Genomic DNA, 16,632 nt, shown 5'->3' with positions numbered 1-16,632 from the left:
TCTTGTATGAAGGACCTGCAGGTGTGTCATGGGCCAGGAGAAGGTGTTGTTGCCTGGTGATGTCAGCTTCACTGATGCTGTCTGCTGAAATGTCTGTATTGACTGAAAAATATTGAAGTACATTGTGAATAGGCACTTTATCAACTAAAACTGTCACAAGGGAGAAAGTTTCTTGGTTAAAAGCGTATTTCTTTCAGTGTCTAATTTTTGTCAGTGTATCCTACAGATTTATATAGTATTTAGTGTCTAGAAAGGTGGTTTAAATCCATGTCTTCTCAAAAGCTGTTGTCTTTGGAAATGACTTGAATTCTCAAGTCATTTCAGTCTCCCTCAAAAACCTCATATGAGGAATGGAGAGGAGAGGGATAACAGTTTGCAAGCTTATTGTAACCACAGAAGCCTTACAAATCTTGCAGTCGAAATTCTCACTCAGTCCTTGTGGATGCAGGTCATTCTCAAGAGGATTTGTTTCACTCAATGCTTGTCAGAGACACTTGAAACAAGTGCTTTAATTATACTTAAGGACACCTTCTTTTAGTCAGAGTAACACTCTGAAATGTAAGGAATATTTAAATATTAATCTTCTGAAAGATATCTTGCAGCTTTCCTGGCTTCAAAATTCTATGTTGAACTACCCTGTTTCTTTTATCACATCCCATTATCTTATTAAACTAACAGGAAAAAAGAGCATTTGTGAGGAGGGTGCAGTCATGTTAGTTTTTCATCATTCCCTTCAAACATGACTGAAATCAGTGAAATTAAAGCCATTCTTTGCTCAACTAGATTTTTTTTTTCAGTTTTGCAATTTGAACTGCCCAGATTACTCCGATTTACATGAATTTTTTTAGTATTGAAAATGATCTGCAGAGAAGCTATCAGAGCGCTTTCCAAACGTCCTTATCTTACCATATTCCTTACTCTAGCTTGCTCAACTGCTAGTTAATACTGGTAAGATGGAATTGCAGGTTAATTATTACAAATAAACATTCATGGACAACAGATGCTTAGTTTACCCGTGGTTCTGCAGTTCTGCAATGTTTCTTTTCATTAACAAAACCTATTTATTAACAAGAAAGACCTGAGCTGTAGGTGCTGTAATGGTTGAACAGTACATTAGAATGATTACACTCTCAATTAGTGTCTGTAAACTTTATTGTGGGTGATAATGGGAATCGTGCAGTGTTTAACAAAGTGAAGCTGTAGTAATCATGCAAAAGCACAGATTGTGAGTCATGGATAATAGAACTGGCTTCATTGGGCTAGTAGCACTCTTCACAGATGTGACTATTTTCCTTTCTCCCTCTACCAGAAAAAATGTAAGTAGAAGACTTCACCTACCTCTTAAGAATATTACCATCCTTTCTTTTTAAATTAGCTTGCTTTCTGCATTCCGAGGCGTGTCGGGGTAATGTGATGAGCACGTGTGTGGATGTGGGTCTTTACTGCCGGCTGTATTTACCGAGCCGCAGCTGTACCCTCTGCAGGCCTCGGCCGGAGCCGTGAGGGCGCCGCTGGGCCCCGGCCCGTTCCGCTTCCGGGCCGTGCCGGCCGGGCGGGGCCGCGCTTCCGCCCGCGCGCGGTGAGGGCCGAAGGCGGCGCGGGGCCGGGCCGGGGCCGCTTCCCCGGGGGCGGCGGCGGGGTCGGGGCCGGGACCGGGACCGGGTGGGGCTCGGCGGGGCCGCGCGGTGCCCGGCTCCCGCCCGGAATGGCTCCGGGCGGGATGGCTCCCGGAGCCGGGCCGGGCTCTCGGTTGTGCGGCGCCGGGAGCGCGCCCGAGGGTCGGGCGGTGTTGCGGGGTGCTCTCTATGCTGTGCGTGCCCGGCGGGCTGGGCCGTGGGGCGTGCAGGGTTTTATTGTTACCTTTGTTTGTTTTCGATGAGAGCGAGGACAGCCCAGGCGCGCAGCCGTGGATGAACAGGACGTGTCCAGCCCTCGCAGGGAACCATGGCGTACCAGCTGTATAGGAACACCACACTGGGCAACAGCCTTCAGGAGAGTCTGGATGAGCTCATACAGGTCGGGGTCTGGGGTCTGGGCGAGTAGCTTAATAAAGACAGAAGTTTTTATCCAAACGGCTTTGTTGTTCCTGTGTCAGGGTACTTATGGCCAAGGTTTGGGAAACTTCCTGACTGGGATCGTTAGGGTTTGGTGCTACATTCACTTGTGATGTTTTTTGCTTTGAATTTTAGCTAAAGGAAAGTGTTTTATATAAGTGGCACAGTCTTATGTAAATTAACAGCCAGATTAACTGGAACATCGGAGTCAATTTGCTGTTCCTCTAGTTATTTCCAGTAAATATTTATTATAAGAGATCTTTGTGTAATACTGGATTGAAATATAAAAATGGAAATAAATACAGGAACATAATTTTTTGTAGAGTGTTCTTCTAGAGATCTGCTTCATTGAAGTGAACTTTGTTTTGATGTTTTTAACTTCTACTGTGTGTTTGAGCTTACTTACAACTCAAAACTTGTTTTCTTTTCAACTACTTCAGTCACAGCAAATCACACCTCAGTTGGCCCTTCAGGTGCTACTTCAGTTTGATAAAGCTATAAATTCAGCACTGGCACAGCGAGTCAGGAACAGAGTCAATTTCAGGGTAAGGAAATGATATCTTAAATTTTTACATGAGATACAGCAACTAAGTGTTGATGCAGAATGGCATTTAAAGCTATGTGCTCTTAGCAAGAACTTAAGAGGGTTCATTTTGGCTCTAATAATGACTGTTTACGTGTGTATTCTGTATGCAGCTGTAAGGCTTGTTACCTTGTTCTGCCAGGGATCTTTTGAATAAATGCAGAAATCAGATGATGAAAACAGGGAAGAGGGAATTGCTTTTTGGTGGATAACGTTGCCATCCTCAGTGTCTTGCAGATGAGGAGGGAGACTTCTGCTTCTCACAGCTGTCCCTAGCAAAACTGAGATGAGGCCAGATTTTCAGCCACATGAGTAATGTGAAGAGAGACTAGAGAGTTTTAGATCCACCCTTTCACTGGATCATTTTGTAGCTATTTTCTGTAGGTATCGTAGAAAAATAAGTTGGGTGGTGTTCCCATTCAGCCACCCTAATTAATGTTAGATAGCCAGCAAGTTGTTTAATGTCAACTTGAATGTAATGTTAAGGGAAAAAAAAAACAAACCACAAAACCCAGCTTCGTGTTAACTTGTGATGCTACTCTACAGTCTATGTAGAACACATTCACAATGTGGGTTCCTAAAATACTAGATTTTTAAACAATATAGAGATGTTAAAAATGCATAATTTCTCTAGCACATTTAAATTGCTTTGCATATGTAGCATGGTATAAAAAACAGTTTAGCATGTATTTAGTGGGTAAATTTAAAAAATGGTATCTGGAGCTTAAGTTCGAAGTTCAAGAATGTCAATTAAAAATATGTGAAAGTGAAGGTCAAGTTTTCCATATTGACATCCTCAGTAATACATCAAATAGGAGGGATACCCCTTTATGTCATATATGTCAGTTTTGTAGTGATTTTTTATTTAAGCTACCACTTTGTTTAACCAGTTGCAGAATTCACATATTGTTATGGTCACTGCTGTATCTGATTTTTCTAATGGTCCAATATTTTAAGAAATGTTTCCTGCTACTGATCCTTTGTATACATTGAAAATATTGTAAAACTTCTTTGCCTACCTGAGGAGCCTCCCCTTGGATATTCTGTAATGTCACTCTGTGGTTTTGAGAGTTTCAGCCACTGGAGGGCATTTAAACTCCAGTTTTCCTCAGAATTGCTTGCTTGCCAGTTTGTATGCATTCAGGTCCACTGTTGGCTTTGTAGCAATCTGTTCTAGAAGGGACAGGGTTCAGTAGATACTCATCATATTTTCTGTTGCCTTTGAGATGTGTCCTATAGCAAATGTCTCTTGTCTTTTTCTAGGGGTCTCTGAACACATACAGGTTCTGTGACAATGTATGGACATTTGTACTGAATGACGTGGAATTTAGGGAGGTCACCGAACTTGTGAAAGTGGATAAAGTGAAAATTGTAGCATGTGATGGAAAAAGTAAGTATGAAACATGATATAAATAGGTTGAGACACGAGTCTTGATTGTTTTTAGAGAGATTTGACCGAGGGTCTTACTAAAGCCAGGTTGACTGTATGACTTAGATGGAAGTAGGGCTCTGTATTCCCTTTTACAATGTCTGATGAGAGATGAAACAAAAGCCAGCTAAATGCTTCCCTGACTCACAGGCACTGAGGTAGAGCCGTGTTAGGGACTGCTGTGCACCTGTGGCTGGGAAGTACATAATAATACTTGAGCAATTAGAAAATCAGAAGTAATCTTTATTTTCTGTCTGGTGAGTTTTCTAGTACTAACCTATTTGTTAGGATAGCACCATGTTTTATTGAATCTGAAGAGTGCTTCAACTGTCTGAGCAAGGAATTGTCTGAGAAAAGTGTCTAAGCAGTCATTCTCTGGAGACACAAACCCATGGAAAGCTTTTGCGTGCATTTGCAAGTCATAAGACTTATTTGTTGCCTAACAGACCCTCTGTTTGTACACTGCTTGTGGGAGTTTGCAATCCATATCTGCTTGACTGGATTACTTTTGTCCATGTCCCTTGAGATTCTTTACTGGAAAAAGTAATTCAGTTACTTTTGTGGCAAGCTGCTTTATAACTTTTAAAACCATCAGTGTGGCAGAGTATTGCTAAAGCTGTGTGAAATGGTGCTGCTTGTTTCATCCTCAGAGAGTGATGCTAAAAGCAGGAACTGAGCATGGAAAAGCCTTTATTTAAATGCATCATAGACCTCTGAAACAGGTTCTTCATGGCTTCCTGACCCTGGCATGCTTACAATAGTCCCTTCAAATTGTAGTTCTAAAGATTTGACAGAATTTATTGTTTTCTCAACTTCTGGTATTAGCCAAGCATATAATCTTACTGCTTGGTTTTTGTGTGCTTATTATAGCTAGTGGAGGAAACCTTACGTTCCAAGTATTAATCATTTTCATTCCTGATAAATTGTGCAGATAAGATTTAAACAATTGGCTGACTTGAAGTTGCTATTAACACTACAACCTTTTTTTTTTTCCCACGAGAAGCTGACTTGTTGAAGGAACAGTACTAAACACTGGCTTGTTGTTCTCCATATTTGAGTTACATGCTTTTTCCACAACTCTAAAAACAAGAAAGTAGTAATGGTAGTGTATCAAAAACTACACTGGCGTTAATTGGTGATTCTGACAAAAGGTCAGAACAGAGAATTGGTTTGAGTTGCTTTATGAAGATCGTGCTCATTCATGTACCTCTTTCAAAATACATGATAAGCTACAGCCCACACTCCACCAGAGCTTATGGTGCCAGATTTGAAGAAACATTTTTCCTTAGTAGATGATAGCCAGATGTGCTTGTGGGCGACTGCAGTAAAGGGTTTGTGTATTGTTACATGTTAGAGCAAAGCTTTTAGTATTTTAATATTAATACATCTCTGGAGTTTTGTGCTGGCTCTTCTTGGTGTGTGTTGCTAAGTGAGGTGAAACAGCACAAGCAGTTCATGCATGGCATTGAGAGCAGTAGAGACAATAGGGTAGGTACAGAACATGTTCTAAAATCCTTGGGGAATGCTTTAGAACTTGGGGAAGATACTAGAGAAAGTTCTTGCTTCTCTGTTTTCAGTGGCGGTGTGTATTTGTCTCACTTTCTCTTTTCTTTCCTAGACACTGGTTCCAATACTGCAGAATGAATAGACCTGTGGTTTGTCTGTAGTATTTTCTGTTAATATGCAGCACTTTCTGGAGAGAAGCATGGAAAGGGACTGATCATACTCAATTCCTGTGATGCAGATGTGAGTTAATCCATACTAGAAAGCATCACAGAATGACAGCGGAAGAAATACCTGTAGCATTTCTTCATTTCACCTTATAGGGCATGAATATAATGTTACCTTTTTTTTAATTACAAGAGATACTGTTGTCTTTTTCTTTTGTTCAAAATAATTTCTGTAATAAACTTTTATTTAAAAACTTTTGAAAGAGTGATCATTGGAAAACTTTGGTTAAAACTAGCATTAACATACCATATTCCCCAACATTTTCTAAGTGTGTTTAGAGAAATGTTGCAAATTAAAAAGTCTTTCAGTTGCAGGGTAACTGCGGTTGCACTGCTAGGTATTGCAAGAAATGTCTGTTACAGAATGATGGAGGAGGACATCAAAAGCTGAGCAGCTCCTGCTGGGCAGCATGCTTGTGTGTTTGTGACTGCAGATTTCTGTCTATAAATAGTTCTGCTACGTGCCCTTGGCTGCACACTCAAATTGGTAAGTAACCATTTTTGAAACTAAAAGAGCAGACAAGTTACTCTTATTTCAATTGCACAATAAGTATCTGTTTTTAACTTAAGGGATGCAAATGTGTATCTGTCTTCTCTTGTTCTACATCTGAGTCAATCTCCTAGGTTTTAACTTAAGGGATGCAAATGTGTATCTGTCTTCTCTTGTTCTACATCTGAGTCAATCTCCTAGGTTTAAACTTTTTTTGTTCTCTAATAATCATGTGGTAACTGAATTTCAACCCATACAAGGATAAAAATTTGTTCTTCTGACCACCAACTGCTTGTAATCTCTTCCTGTCTCTAGACAGACTTCTCCATTTTGAGTTCTCTGTAGCCTTTTGACTCTCCTAATGCAAATAATTTTATCTTTTATTTTGTTCCATTTAAGTGTGCATTAGAATCATAGAATGGCCAGGGTTGGAAGGAACCTTAAGGATGATCTCATTCCAGTCCCCTGCCATGGGCAGGGACACTTTCTGCTATCTCAGGTTGCTCCAAGCCCTGTCCAATTTGGCCTTGAGCAATTCCAGGAATGGGACAGCCACAGCTTCTCTGGGCAACCTCTTCTACTGTCTCATCACCCTCACAAGGAAGAATTCCTTCCCATTATGTAAACCTACCTTCTCTCAGTTTGAAGGCATTCCCCCTTGTCCTGTTGCTCCAGACTTTTACCATTTTTCCGGGATGGTGTTTGTCCAGGTGCTGGATCTACTCCTTCTGTGGAGGTTATTTCAGTTCATGGAAGGAGCAAGGAGCAAAGGGAAGTTAAGGTAGTCTGGTGCCAATGTTCTTTCTGCTTTTTGTTGCTTTTCTCCATAACTTTCTTGCCACTTGCTATTTTTTTGTGTTTGAATTTCAGATAATCCTACAAAGTTCATGTCATTAATGTACTTTGTGGTCTTGGAAGATTGAATTTACAACTAAAAGTATCAACTGCACTTCTGTTGTACTAAACTTGTAATATCCAGTGGAAGACACGTAATTTCACTTGCTAGAGCATCAGCACACTTGCTGCTGCCTATTTGGTTCTTCTTTGCCTGTAGTGTTCTGTTTATTTTTTTTTTTGTCGATTTTATTTAGAAAGATCACAATTGCTTCCACATCTCAGCAGCAGAGAGAAAGTAAAATATATCTTTGCACCTTGACATTGAACTGGAATAGATGTTTCTATTTAGGAAGTAGATTAACTTAAAGAAATTGAAGGGAAGAGTAAATACCAGTGCTGAACTGGCTGTGGATGACTGCCTGTTTAAACATGGTTTCCAAGAAAAAGGATTTTATCAATTTCATAGGTGTGCAAACCAGGATGTTATCTGATGTAAGCTGTTTGCTCAGTCAAGGATGTCAATACCTGACTTCAAATGTTATCAGAGAGGCACAAATTTAAAGTGCAGAGGAGGAAGAATTTATGATGAATTTCCAGAAGACAAGTTGAATCAGGACATTATGTACCTCTCATGATGACTAGGCACAGTGAGATAGAGGAGAGTGTTACAGATACTTGTGTTTAAGGATCTTGGCAGCCTAGGGGGTAGGATTTCAGTCAAAGTCCTGCTGACCTGGGTTTGCTTTTCTGTAATCAGAAATCTTGGGGTGGGGAGGAAAGTAGGAGAATGCTACTTTAGTAAGAGAGTACTGGGAGACGTGAAATTTGTCTTTGCTGTAACCTAGAGTGGCTTTTGTTAGGATTAGCCATTATGGACTAGGAGATAATATATCTGTAAATTACTAACGTTTTGGTTTGTATCTTGTGCTAGGAGAACCTGCATTGTTTAAGGAAGTGGAATATTGTTCACAGGCTAGTTAACATTTAATGGTCACTGCTCTTGCAGTGAGAAGAAAAAGAACAACCTAACCCTGCTCCTAGAATCAGTTTTACTCTTGACTGCAGATACCTTTATTGTGTTCATATTGTCCATGTCTACTTTTTGTTCCTTTAGAATTTATTACCTGTTTTCCTCCAAATTAATTTTCATTGACCCATCTCTTTATTATAGGGCATCTCAGAGGTGATCATATAAACTATCAAATGTGAAGCAAGAAGGAAATAAACCCCCCTAACTAAAGCTAAAAAGAGCTGTTATGGACCTGTTGTGTAAGTATGTAATAAGCCACATTATTCTTGTAAAAATAAAGTAAAAGGCAATTGGAAATAAAACATAAAGACAGGTTTAAACCAGAAAAATAAATCTGTTATTAAATCTCAGAACTATAGTTTCATCTGCCTCCCATGCACTTCTTGAAAGGTAAATTTGCAGCATTTTACCTCCTTAAACAACTGGTGGCTTATCTAGAGTTCAAGTTTTTAGTTAACAATTGTAGACAGAAGTATCAGATTTTTTACTACACAAAGCTAATATTTCTGATATAGCTTCCACTTGGACAGCCCATGATTTTACTGATTAATTTCATATGGGGTTTAACCTATTTTTGGAGGTGGTCCTATAATCTGATATGATTCTATTACTTTGGGCTGGTCCTACTCTATTCCAAATTCATTATTTTTTCAGTTCTACAACTAACTGGCAAGTTAAAGGATTTCTCTGTGCTCTGTTGCCAACTTTCTAAGATGCCAGCTATCTGATTTCTAACATCCTTTGACATCTCTGGAAGGCAAAGTTCTGTATTAGAGTTGAGTGGTGGTTTTTCCTGCCATTTCTAATGGCAGAGACATATCACTGTTTTGATGTATGACTGCACTCATAAATATGACATTCCTAATGTCTTTGAAAGAGGATATGCTGAGAACATGCCTTTGTAAGAATCCTTTTGTCTTAGTTCACCTTAAGCATTTGGGAGTAGGCTCATTCTTTCAGAAGAAATTAGGTCACTACTAAAAGAAGTGATTTGAAAATAAATTTGCACAAGATAGCCTTTGTTTATGCAACCAAATCATCTGAGGGGAATTCTGGATAGTAACACCATTAGAAACAGGAAATTTCCTATGGATCAAGCAAATTGGATGTTGAGGTTTACAAGTTGTTTGCCTCTGCAGGTAATAACGCCAAAACAGTCATTTTCATCCAAAACAGTGATCTCTGAACAGGAGGGGCTGCCTAGGCTGTGTTAGATAACTGCTGTCCCTTCTACTGAGTCACCAAGCTGGCTTTATGGTATGCTGACTTCTCTTGATGTCTTCACATTCTATGAGCAAACTCTTTCAAATCTGGATAAATGCTTAGATTCTCGTCTAACCAGGAAGGGCAAAAATTGCAGTGAGTAACATTAAAAGAAAAAATACTTTGACTTTGCTAAAAGGCTTACCATGGAACAGATTTGAAGTGGCACTTTGCACCCTCAGTGTAAATTCTTGTCTCTGTCTCTCCGTTTGTAACATTTTTGTGTCTGGCAACAAATGAAACACTGTTATTGCAGTGTGTACCAGCAATACTTCATGTTTCTGAGAGAAGGAACAGCTGAAGAAGTTAAACATATTTACAAAGTAAAGGGGACAAAAATTCCTTACAAGTCTGTAAGTAACTTGTAAGTATGTCTCTTTCTCTACAGGTATATTTGCAAAATACTGGAGAATGCCCTCATTCAATAATCTTTCACTATTTCAAGCTGGGATTCCTTCCAGCCCCCCAAACACCTTTGTTCTTTAAGAAATAAATCATTTAGTTTTTACAAACATCCATTTCATGGATGGATTTGGGTTTGATGCAATTTCTTAAAACTGATAAGTATGGGGATTTTTTTATCTCCAGGAATATGCACATTTTCCCTCCATTTTCTAAGGGAAAGAGACAACACTTTGCCACAGCTAGAAACATGGTGACCTTTCTCTGCCTGTTTCAGTCCAGAAACCTGAACGTATCGCAGCCCCCCAATGAACCCCTTGGCACTAGTTTGCCATTTTGAACTAACATGTATTAATTTAAAGTAAGCAGAAGAGTTTTAAGAAGCAAAATCAGGTTAGGCAGCAGTGGTTTGATGCAGTCTTCTATGGTGGGAGACTTGAGTTCTTACCCTAAGTCACCAGAGAAGTTTTGTTTATTCTAAAAGAATGAACTAGACATGGAGATAATTTCTATTTAGTATTGAATTTGCTGCTGAAACCATTTAAAAAACTTGTATGTTACCATCAGGTTAGCATAAAGCTTTAATCTCTTTAGCAAATGCCTGCTTAGGTAAGTTGGAAACAGCTCCCCCCTGGATCCGTAATTCTATTCATTTGCTCTTTTTTCTTAAACAAATGCCCAATGATACATTGGGTGTTTATGTTTGAGACCTTTTCTTCCCAGTACCTGCTGTTGTTGTCTGTGAAATCACCATGGCATTTTAAAAATCACTATTTTGCAACCAAGTTCACTTTAAAATGTCTAACAAAATTGCAATGACACCTTTTCCAGTCAGTTACTTCATCTTCTCATCCTATTTAAATCAATGTTTCAAAGATCCATGTGACTGCAGTCATAACTTCATCTAAATGTAGCCTGGTGTTTGGGATTGCTTCAGATGTTCGTTGTATAATGCTAATTCTCCACTGTAGACCTTAAATTTGTAAAGGTGAGTGTTTACTTACAAGAAAATTACTTGAATAGATTTTTTAAAAAAAATCCCCGTGAGGGGACCCCGCGGGACGGGAGCCGAGCAGGACGGAATTGAGCCTTCCCTCCACCGGGCCACCCCGTCGGTCTGTCCGTTCGTCCGACCCTCGGCGGGGCCGTAGCCCCGCACCCGCCCGCGAGGCTTCTCCTCGGGGCCGCGCCGAGGCGTGGGCCCCTCAGGGCCCGGGGGATCCTCTCCCGCCGTCCCCGAGGCGCCGTCAGCTGGAGTGGCCCACGGAAGGCAGCAGTCCCTGGCAGAGTCTCCGCGGCTCCCTCTCAGAGCCCCCGGCCGTACAGGGCCTTGTGGCGCAGATGCTCCTCGAGACACTGGACGGCCGCATCGTCCACCTCGGGGTCGAACTTGTTGGCCAGGAGATGGTGTTGCTGCAGCATCCAGGGCAGGTCGCCCACTCCGTAGATGCAGACGGAGCGCTGGTGGCGGCCGGTGCAGGGCGGGTAGGGCGCGCCCTTGCTCATGTCCCCCTCCAGGTACTCCCACTTGACCAGGCGGGGAAGGGCGTTCATGTCCGAGAGCTGGAACTTATCGCTGAGGGGTGTGCCCCCGGGCACCCCCGGCATGCGGTTCAGGGTGGCCCACACGTACTCGTCAGGGCTGTAGCTGTCCTTGGACCACTCTAGGAACTTTTGTGCGGTGGGGTTCTCGAAGATGTACCGCACGAAGTCCCGCGTGACGGCGTTGTAGGCACTGCCCGTGAATATGGGGTAGTTGTGGGGTGGGGGCAGTTTCTTCTGGGAAGTGCGAGAGATGGTCTCCCCCACCTCGTGGTGATACTCCCAGCGCTGCTTCTTGGCGGCCGAGGGCCTCTCGGACTCCATGGTGTTCTGGCCCTGCAACAGCTGCAGCACCCGGACTATCTCGGCGTTGGTCTTGATGGGGAAGTCGGTGCCGCAGGTGTTGATGAGGTAGCGCCATGGCACAGGGCTCTGCAGGAGATCCTGCATGCAGTTGAGGTCGGCCTGCACTCGGGACCAGGAGGCATAGACCACGCTTTCCAGGCGGCTGGCCACGAAGACATTGGGGAAGCAGGCAGCAATGGCCCTAACGGCCTCCTGGAAGGCGGCCGGGGATTTGCTGTCTACATGGACGCAGTAAACGTTCTGGGGGGCGTAGACGGACCGCAGGAGTCGCTCAAACATGTCGATTTTGTGGTGGATGATCATGGAGTAGGCGATGGGGAACTCCTCCTCCTCCTGGCTGAGCGGGAACTCGATGTAGCGCCGGGTCTCCTTGAAGGCTCTGCAGTCCCTCGTAATGTTCAGGTACTCGCCGGGCGTCGGTGAAGCCCTTCTGTTCGCCACTTCCAGGTTGTAGAGCTGCGCCTCCTGGATGGCTGTCTGGTCCCCGCGGACGACTGCCGAGCAGTTGATGCGGCGGCTGGGGGAGAGCTCCAGCGCCCGGTAGAGGCGGAGGTGGTCGGCGGGGCCGGGGCGGACGGTGCCGCGCAGCGCCAAGGCGGCGGCGAGCAGCGCCAGCGGCCCGAGCAGCAGCGCCCAGCGCCGCCGCGCCGCCGGGGCCCGCTGCCACCACGGCATCGGCATCCCGCGCTGGGGCTGCCCTGGCTCCGGGCTGCGCTGCCGAGAGGGAGCCCGAGGCGCTGCTGCACGGAGCTGCTCGGCAGCTGGGCACCTGCTTGCCTCCGGGAGGTGGGGAAGCAGTGCCCGGGCGATCCCGGTGTGACCGCAGGTGAACAACAGTCCCCTCCCTCCCTCCCCGTGGCGTGGCTCTGTTGGGTTTTATCAACACTGGGGGTGGTTCTATATCTTCTGTGTCTGTTTAAAAGATGATATTTCACCTTACTCCTGTCCAGCACGTAACGCAAGGAAAATTCCTCTAGAATTCGCCCCTCTGTAAAGCACTTTTAAAAAAGATTTACTAGAGTACTTTGGTGTCTAACCTGCTTTTCCAGTGTTCTGATTGATAGGGAGGATGTGTACTAATATCTTTACGAAAGCTTCGATGGGAGAAGGGGTGGGTATTATCGGCTCTACTAACTTCAAGCAGCAGGTTTGTTACAAAGCCCAGACAGTTTGACTCCTGAAACAGATAAGGGTCTGCACAACCTGAACTTCTGTGGTATAAGTGAGGTGTCAGAGACATGTAGATATAGGTGTATATCTATACACCTATAACCTATATACAGGTTCATCGGTAATAGGTAACCTAAACCCATCAGCTTGCTGCCTCTCCCCGGAGTTATTTGGATTAGTTAGTTATGTGAGAAATACCTAACCTGACTCGAGGCCTGTAAAATTAGTTTGTAGGCCCACACCTAAAAATACTTGGGGCTGGCTCTGATCTTCCTTTAATTTTTGGTTATGTAATAAAGTATTATTAAGCAAAATTAGTGATAGTGTCACTGACTGCTATTTAAGCAAAATTTTTCCTAGGTATACTTTGTATGTAATTTTCTGTCAAGTACACATCTTTTAGTAAGATACAGTATCCTCTTGTGAAACACTGTATTCCACTTTTTTCATTTGTGTTCACATACGGAATGTTGTGTTAATAGTAATGGCTCTTTTCAAAAGAACTGTTCTTTTTAAAATCTTTTAAAAATTTCCTTTGAACTATGTCAGAAATGGAGAATAAATTACATTTCCATCTTCTTGGCTGTTCAGATTTTTTTTAACTGTCTCTGCTGGTATTGTGATACTTATCTAAAAATCATGGGATTGTGTTTGGCTTATAATTTTGAGATTTATCATTTTAAAATTATCAATAAACATTTGGAAAATTTCATGATAGCTTTCTCATTATGAATCTTCAGACACCAGAAGTTCAGTGTTCTTTTTATATGGAGCATTTGGCACATACTCCAGAGTGGGAAAGTGAACAAAGCAAAGATGGGAAGTGAACAAGGAAGTATTGAGGTTTCAAAAGAAATAAACCTTACACAAATATAAGTATATTGTATATGTACACTTTATCTGTAAAACTTTAACATGATGAACCTTGTGGAGGTTCTGTTTTTTGAACCTTGAAACTGTCTGATTACAGACTTCCTCTTCTGTATGCTTCCATTTATTTTCAACTGAATTATGTGTCACAGTCCTGTACTGTCTAACAGTTCAAACTATCTTTACAAGCTGCCCACAAGCAATCTTGGGTCAGTTTGATGACATGAGAGAGGTCAAGTTCATCTTTGAAGAAACTGTTGGATGTTAATTTTCCTTTCTGAGTTCTACTTCATTGCTAGTTTGTGAAAAATGGTTTGAAAGCACTACATGCAGTACCCCTAAACTTGATTCAGAAAGGACATGAAAAGGTACCAGTAAAAAGCAGTAAGTAAAATATCAAGCCACAATATTTTTGTAGCATGCATACCAGTTCCTGTTATTTAACTGAGCACTGCCTGATGCTATTCACCTTACAGCTGCAGGCTCATTTCTTTGCTCTTTCTCGACCTCTGGTGCACTTTTACTGAAGTCAGAGCATTTCTGCTTTGATCCAAGACAAAATTGCTGGACTAAGAGCATAAGTGAGTATGGCTTAGAAAAAAGCCAAAGCAGATGATCATAATTGACGTATAGTCTATAGGGTAGTATTGGCTACTTGAAATTTTACACAACAGCTGAACACTGCTCATAAGGTATAACGAGTTTCCTCAGTTACATTTTGTATAACAAAGCAAAATAGGGACAAGGCATTACTCACCTTATACAGATTGCTGAAGAGACAGACAAATAAATAGGATGATGCTGGTAAAGATATTTAAAAGAATTTCCTTTAAACCACTCTTAAGACTGGCACTGTTTCTGACTGTGGTGGCCAGCACTGTGAGCTGAACTGTGTCCTGGGGGAAGAAAACCTGTTTTTTCTTGAAGGACGTAACACAAAGAAAACACAGTGATACTGGGGATCATAAATGCATTAGCTCATGCTGCATTGTTTCTACAAAAGGGTTGCTTCATACATCATGGGAAATATAAACAAAACAGAAAACAAAACTCTTTTAGACAGATGATAGAGGAGGTCAGGGCTGCAGGAATAAAGAACCAAAAAGAATGGATTTTGTGCATTTCCCACAATGAAAACCCCATTATAACTGTCCTATTTGAGAGGTTATTTCTTAAGAGATAAGGAACTTCCTGAAATAGACACAAATGTTACTGAGAAAGGTTTTTGTCTTTTACCCATAAAAGCATGTTAGTTTTATTTCTTGCCTTGTTTTCAGCTGTCTAAATAGTATTCTGAACTTTAGGTGTTTCTGTGCTATGGTAGAACTTTTATCAATTTTTCAATGTTCTGTGCAGTTTGATTTGGTCACAAGTAGAGAGTCTGCCACAGTACACAGACACATGCACAGAGTGTTGGCTGACACACAGATCATGTCCAAAGCCTCTGTATCATGGAGATTGTTGCTTTCATGTCTCTGTGGCTGCCCAGAAATATTTGAATATGTTTAGACCTACAGCTGGTCTGGTTGCCTGTAGGAGCACAGTTTGTGGTGATTGGGAGTGGGGCCCAGCCTCATCCCAATGGGTGCAGCTGTGAGCAGCAGGTGAGCAGCACTGCCAGCAATGAGCCATGGATGCCCAGGGGCACTGAGCAACCACCAAAGGGAGCAGAGGGCAGCCAGGGGCAATGCATCAGCATGAGGGCTGTAAAAGGTTGGGCTGAAGAGCAGATGCTGACAGCCTTCTGAAGTGACATGCTGTTACTCTTTATGGACAGATGCTTGAAGCCTTCCAATGTTACTCTGTATGGGTTGAAGCTCTCTGGAATTGTATGGGGATGCTGTATATTGTGGCCCTCTCAACTGCTGGTGACAGGTACTGGTGACATGTGCTGTGACAGTCACCCTTGAATGTCCCACAGCTGGCTAAGAATACTCTGGACTGGGACTTGATCCAGTTGCTGAATAGTTAATGCTGAGTTCAGTAAATTTTCCTTCAATGCTTGTAGGGTTCACACAGAGCGCTCCTTACCTTCACACTCATAGAATGCATTACAAGGGAAGGACAAGGAATCAGTTGGGGAAAGGTGATTGTCATCTGGAACTGTTGTTGTGGGCTATTCAGTTCTGTCTGAAGTTCTTGCCATGTTCTGCCCTTCTGGCTGCAATCCTGTAAAGAAACCCAAGTATTTCATAATAGTTTGAGCACCCTACTTTTTCTGCCATACATTCACAGCAAAAGTCAATATGTAATTACTTTTTAGAGGAGAATGCTGTTATGGGGATTGTAGTACCATTTTTTCCTTATTTCAGGTGATCTATTTGCTTCGTATTTTCATCCTTTAGAATTCCCTTATACACTTGACACTTCTGCTTCCTAGTACAAAGCTAGAAGGAACACTAGCAGCACTTATGTCAGAGAAAATCCTGAAGGTTTTTATTGCTTATTGTTTCATTCTTTTCATGCTTATAACATGTCTCTACAGCTTGTCTGTGATGTTTTCACACTGCTGTAAACTATCTCCAGGGAAAAAGTTTGCAACAGCAAAAAAGCTTTCTGTACAGCAGCTAAACAGCTGAGGTCTAGAACCACTGAGGTATTTGAGCATCCCACCTCCGAGTAGTCACTGCCTCAGTATGTGGATCTGTATTCTGGAACAGTTTTGTGCTGCATCTGTGGTGCTGATGCAGCAGACAGCAACTGCATCTTTCTTTGGGCACCTATGATGTGCTGTTGTGTCCTGCCCCTGCAGAGGGGGCCAAAGAAGGAGGTGGGTTTTGAGGAGCATTTACTGTCCAAAGACTAAAATACTGATTTAGCTGACTGAAGGTCATGCTCCTCAGTGTGTGCAAATGAGCATGACTGA

General features: G+C 42.4%; 2 protein-coding genes across 2 annotated transcripts; one reads left to right on the top strand and one right to left on the bottom strand.

The window, feature by feature from the left end:
• The first annotated feature begins 1,498 nt into the window (after positions 1 to 1,498).
• GTF2A2 (general transcription factor IIA subunit 2) lies at positions 1,499 to 5,992 on the top strand. Its single transcript, XM_066559081.1, has 5 exons — positions 1,499 to 1,579; positions 1,881 to 2,016; positions 2,495 to 2,599; positions 3,901 to 4,027; positions 5,685 to 5,992. The coding sequence occupies exons 2-5, from the start codon at positions 1,945 to 1,947 to the stop codon at positions 5,708 to 5,710; spliced, it is 330 nt and encodes a 109-aa protein (XP_066415178.1). The 5' UTR covers positions 1,499 to 1,579; positions 1,881 to 1,944; the 3' UTR covers positions 5,711 to 5,992.
• A 4,363-nt stretch (positions 5,993 to 10,355) lies between these two features.
• On the bottom strand, positions 10,356 to 12,401 carry GCNT3 (glucosaminyl (N-acetyl) transferase 3, mucin type). The gene has a single exon (XM_066559077.1). The coding sequence runs from the start codon at positions 12,399 to 12,401 to the stop codon at positions 11,124 to 11,126; it is 1,278 nt and encodes a 425-aa protein (XP_066415174.1). The 3' UTR covers positions 10,356 to 11,123.
• Between the last annotated feature and the right edge of the window lie 4,231 nt (positions 12,402 to 16,632).

Source organism: Molothrus aeneus, chromosome 13 (genome assembly GCF_037042795.1).
Source record: "Molothrus aeneus isolate 106 chromosome 13, BPBGC_Maene_1.0, whole genome shotgun sequence".
NCBI classification, from domain to species: domain Eukaryota; kingdom Metazoa; phylum Chordata; class Aves; order Passeriformes; family Icteridae; genus Molothrus; species Molothrus aeneus.
Note: the sequence above shows the minus strand (reverse complement) of the source record. Positions and strands in the feature narration are given on the sequence as shown.

Bases quoted from the DNA above. Each gene is read 5' to 3' on its own strand.
- GTF2A2 (XM_066559081.1), top strand. From the start codon at position 1,945: ATGGCGTACCAGCTGTATAGGAACACCACACTGGGCAACAGCCTTCAG. The intron at 2,017-2,494 runs GTCGGGGTCTGG...CAACTACTTCAG, and splicing joins GTCTGGATGAGCTCATACAG to TCACAGCAAATCACACCTCA. The intron at 4,028-5,684 runs GTAAGTATGAAA...TTTCTTTCCTAG, and splicing joins TGTAGCATGTGATGGAAAAA to ACACTGGTTCCAATACTGCA.
- GCNT3 (XM_066559077.1), bottom strand. From the start codon at position 12,401: ATGCCGTGGTGGCAGCGGGCCCCGGCGGCGCGGCGGCGCTGGGCGCTG.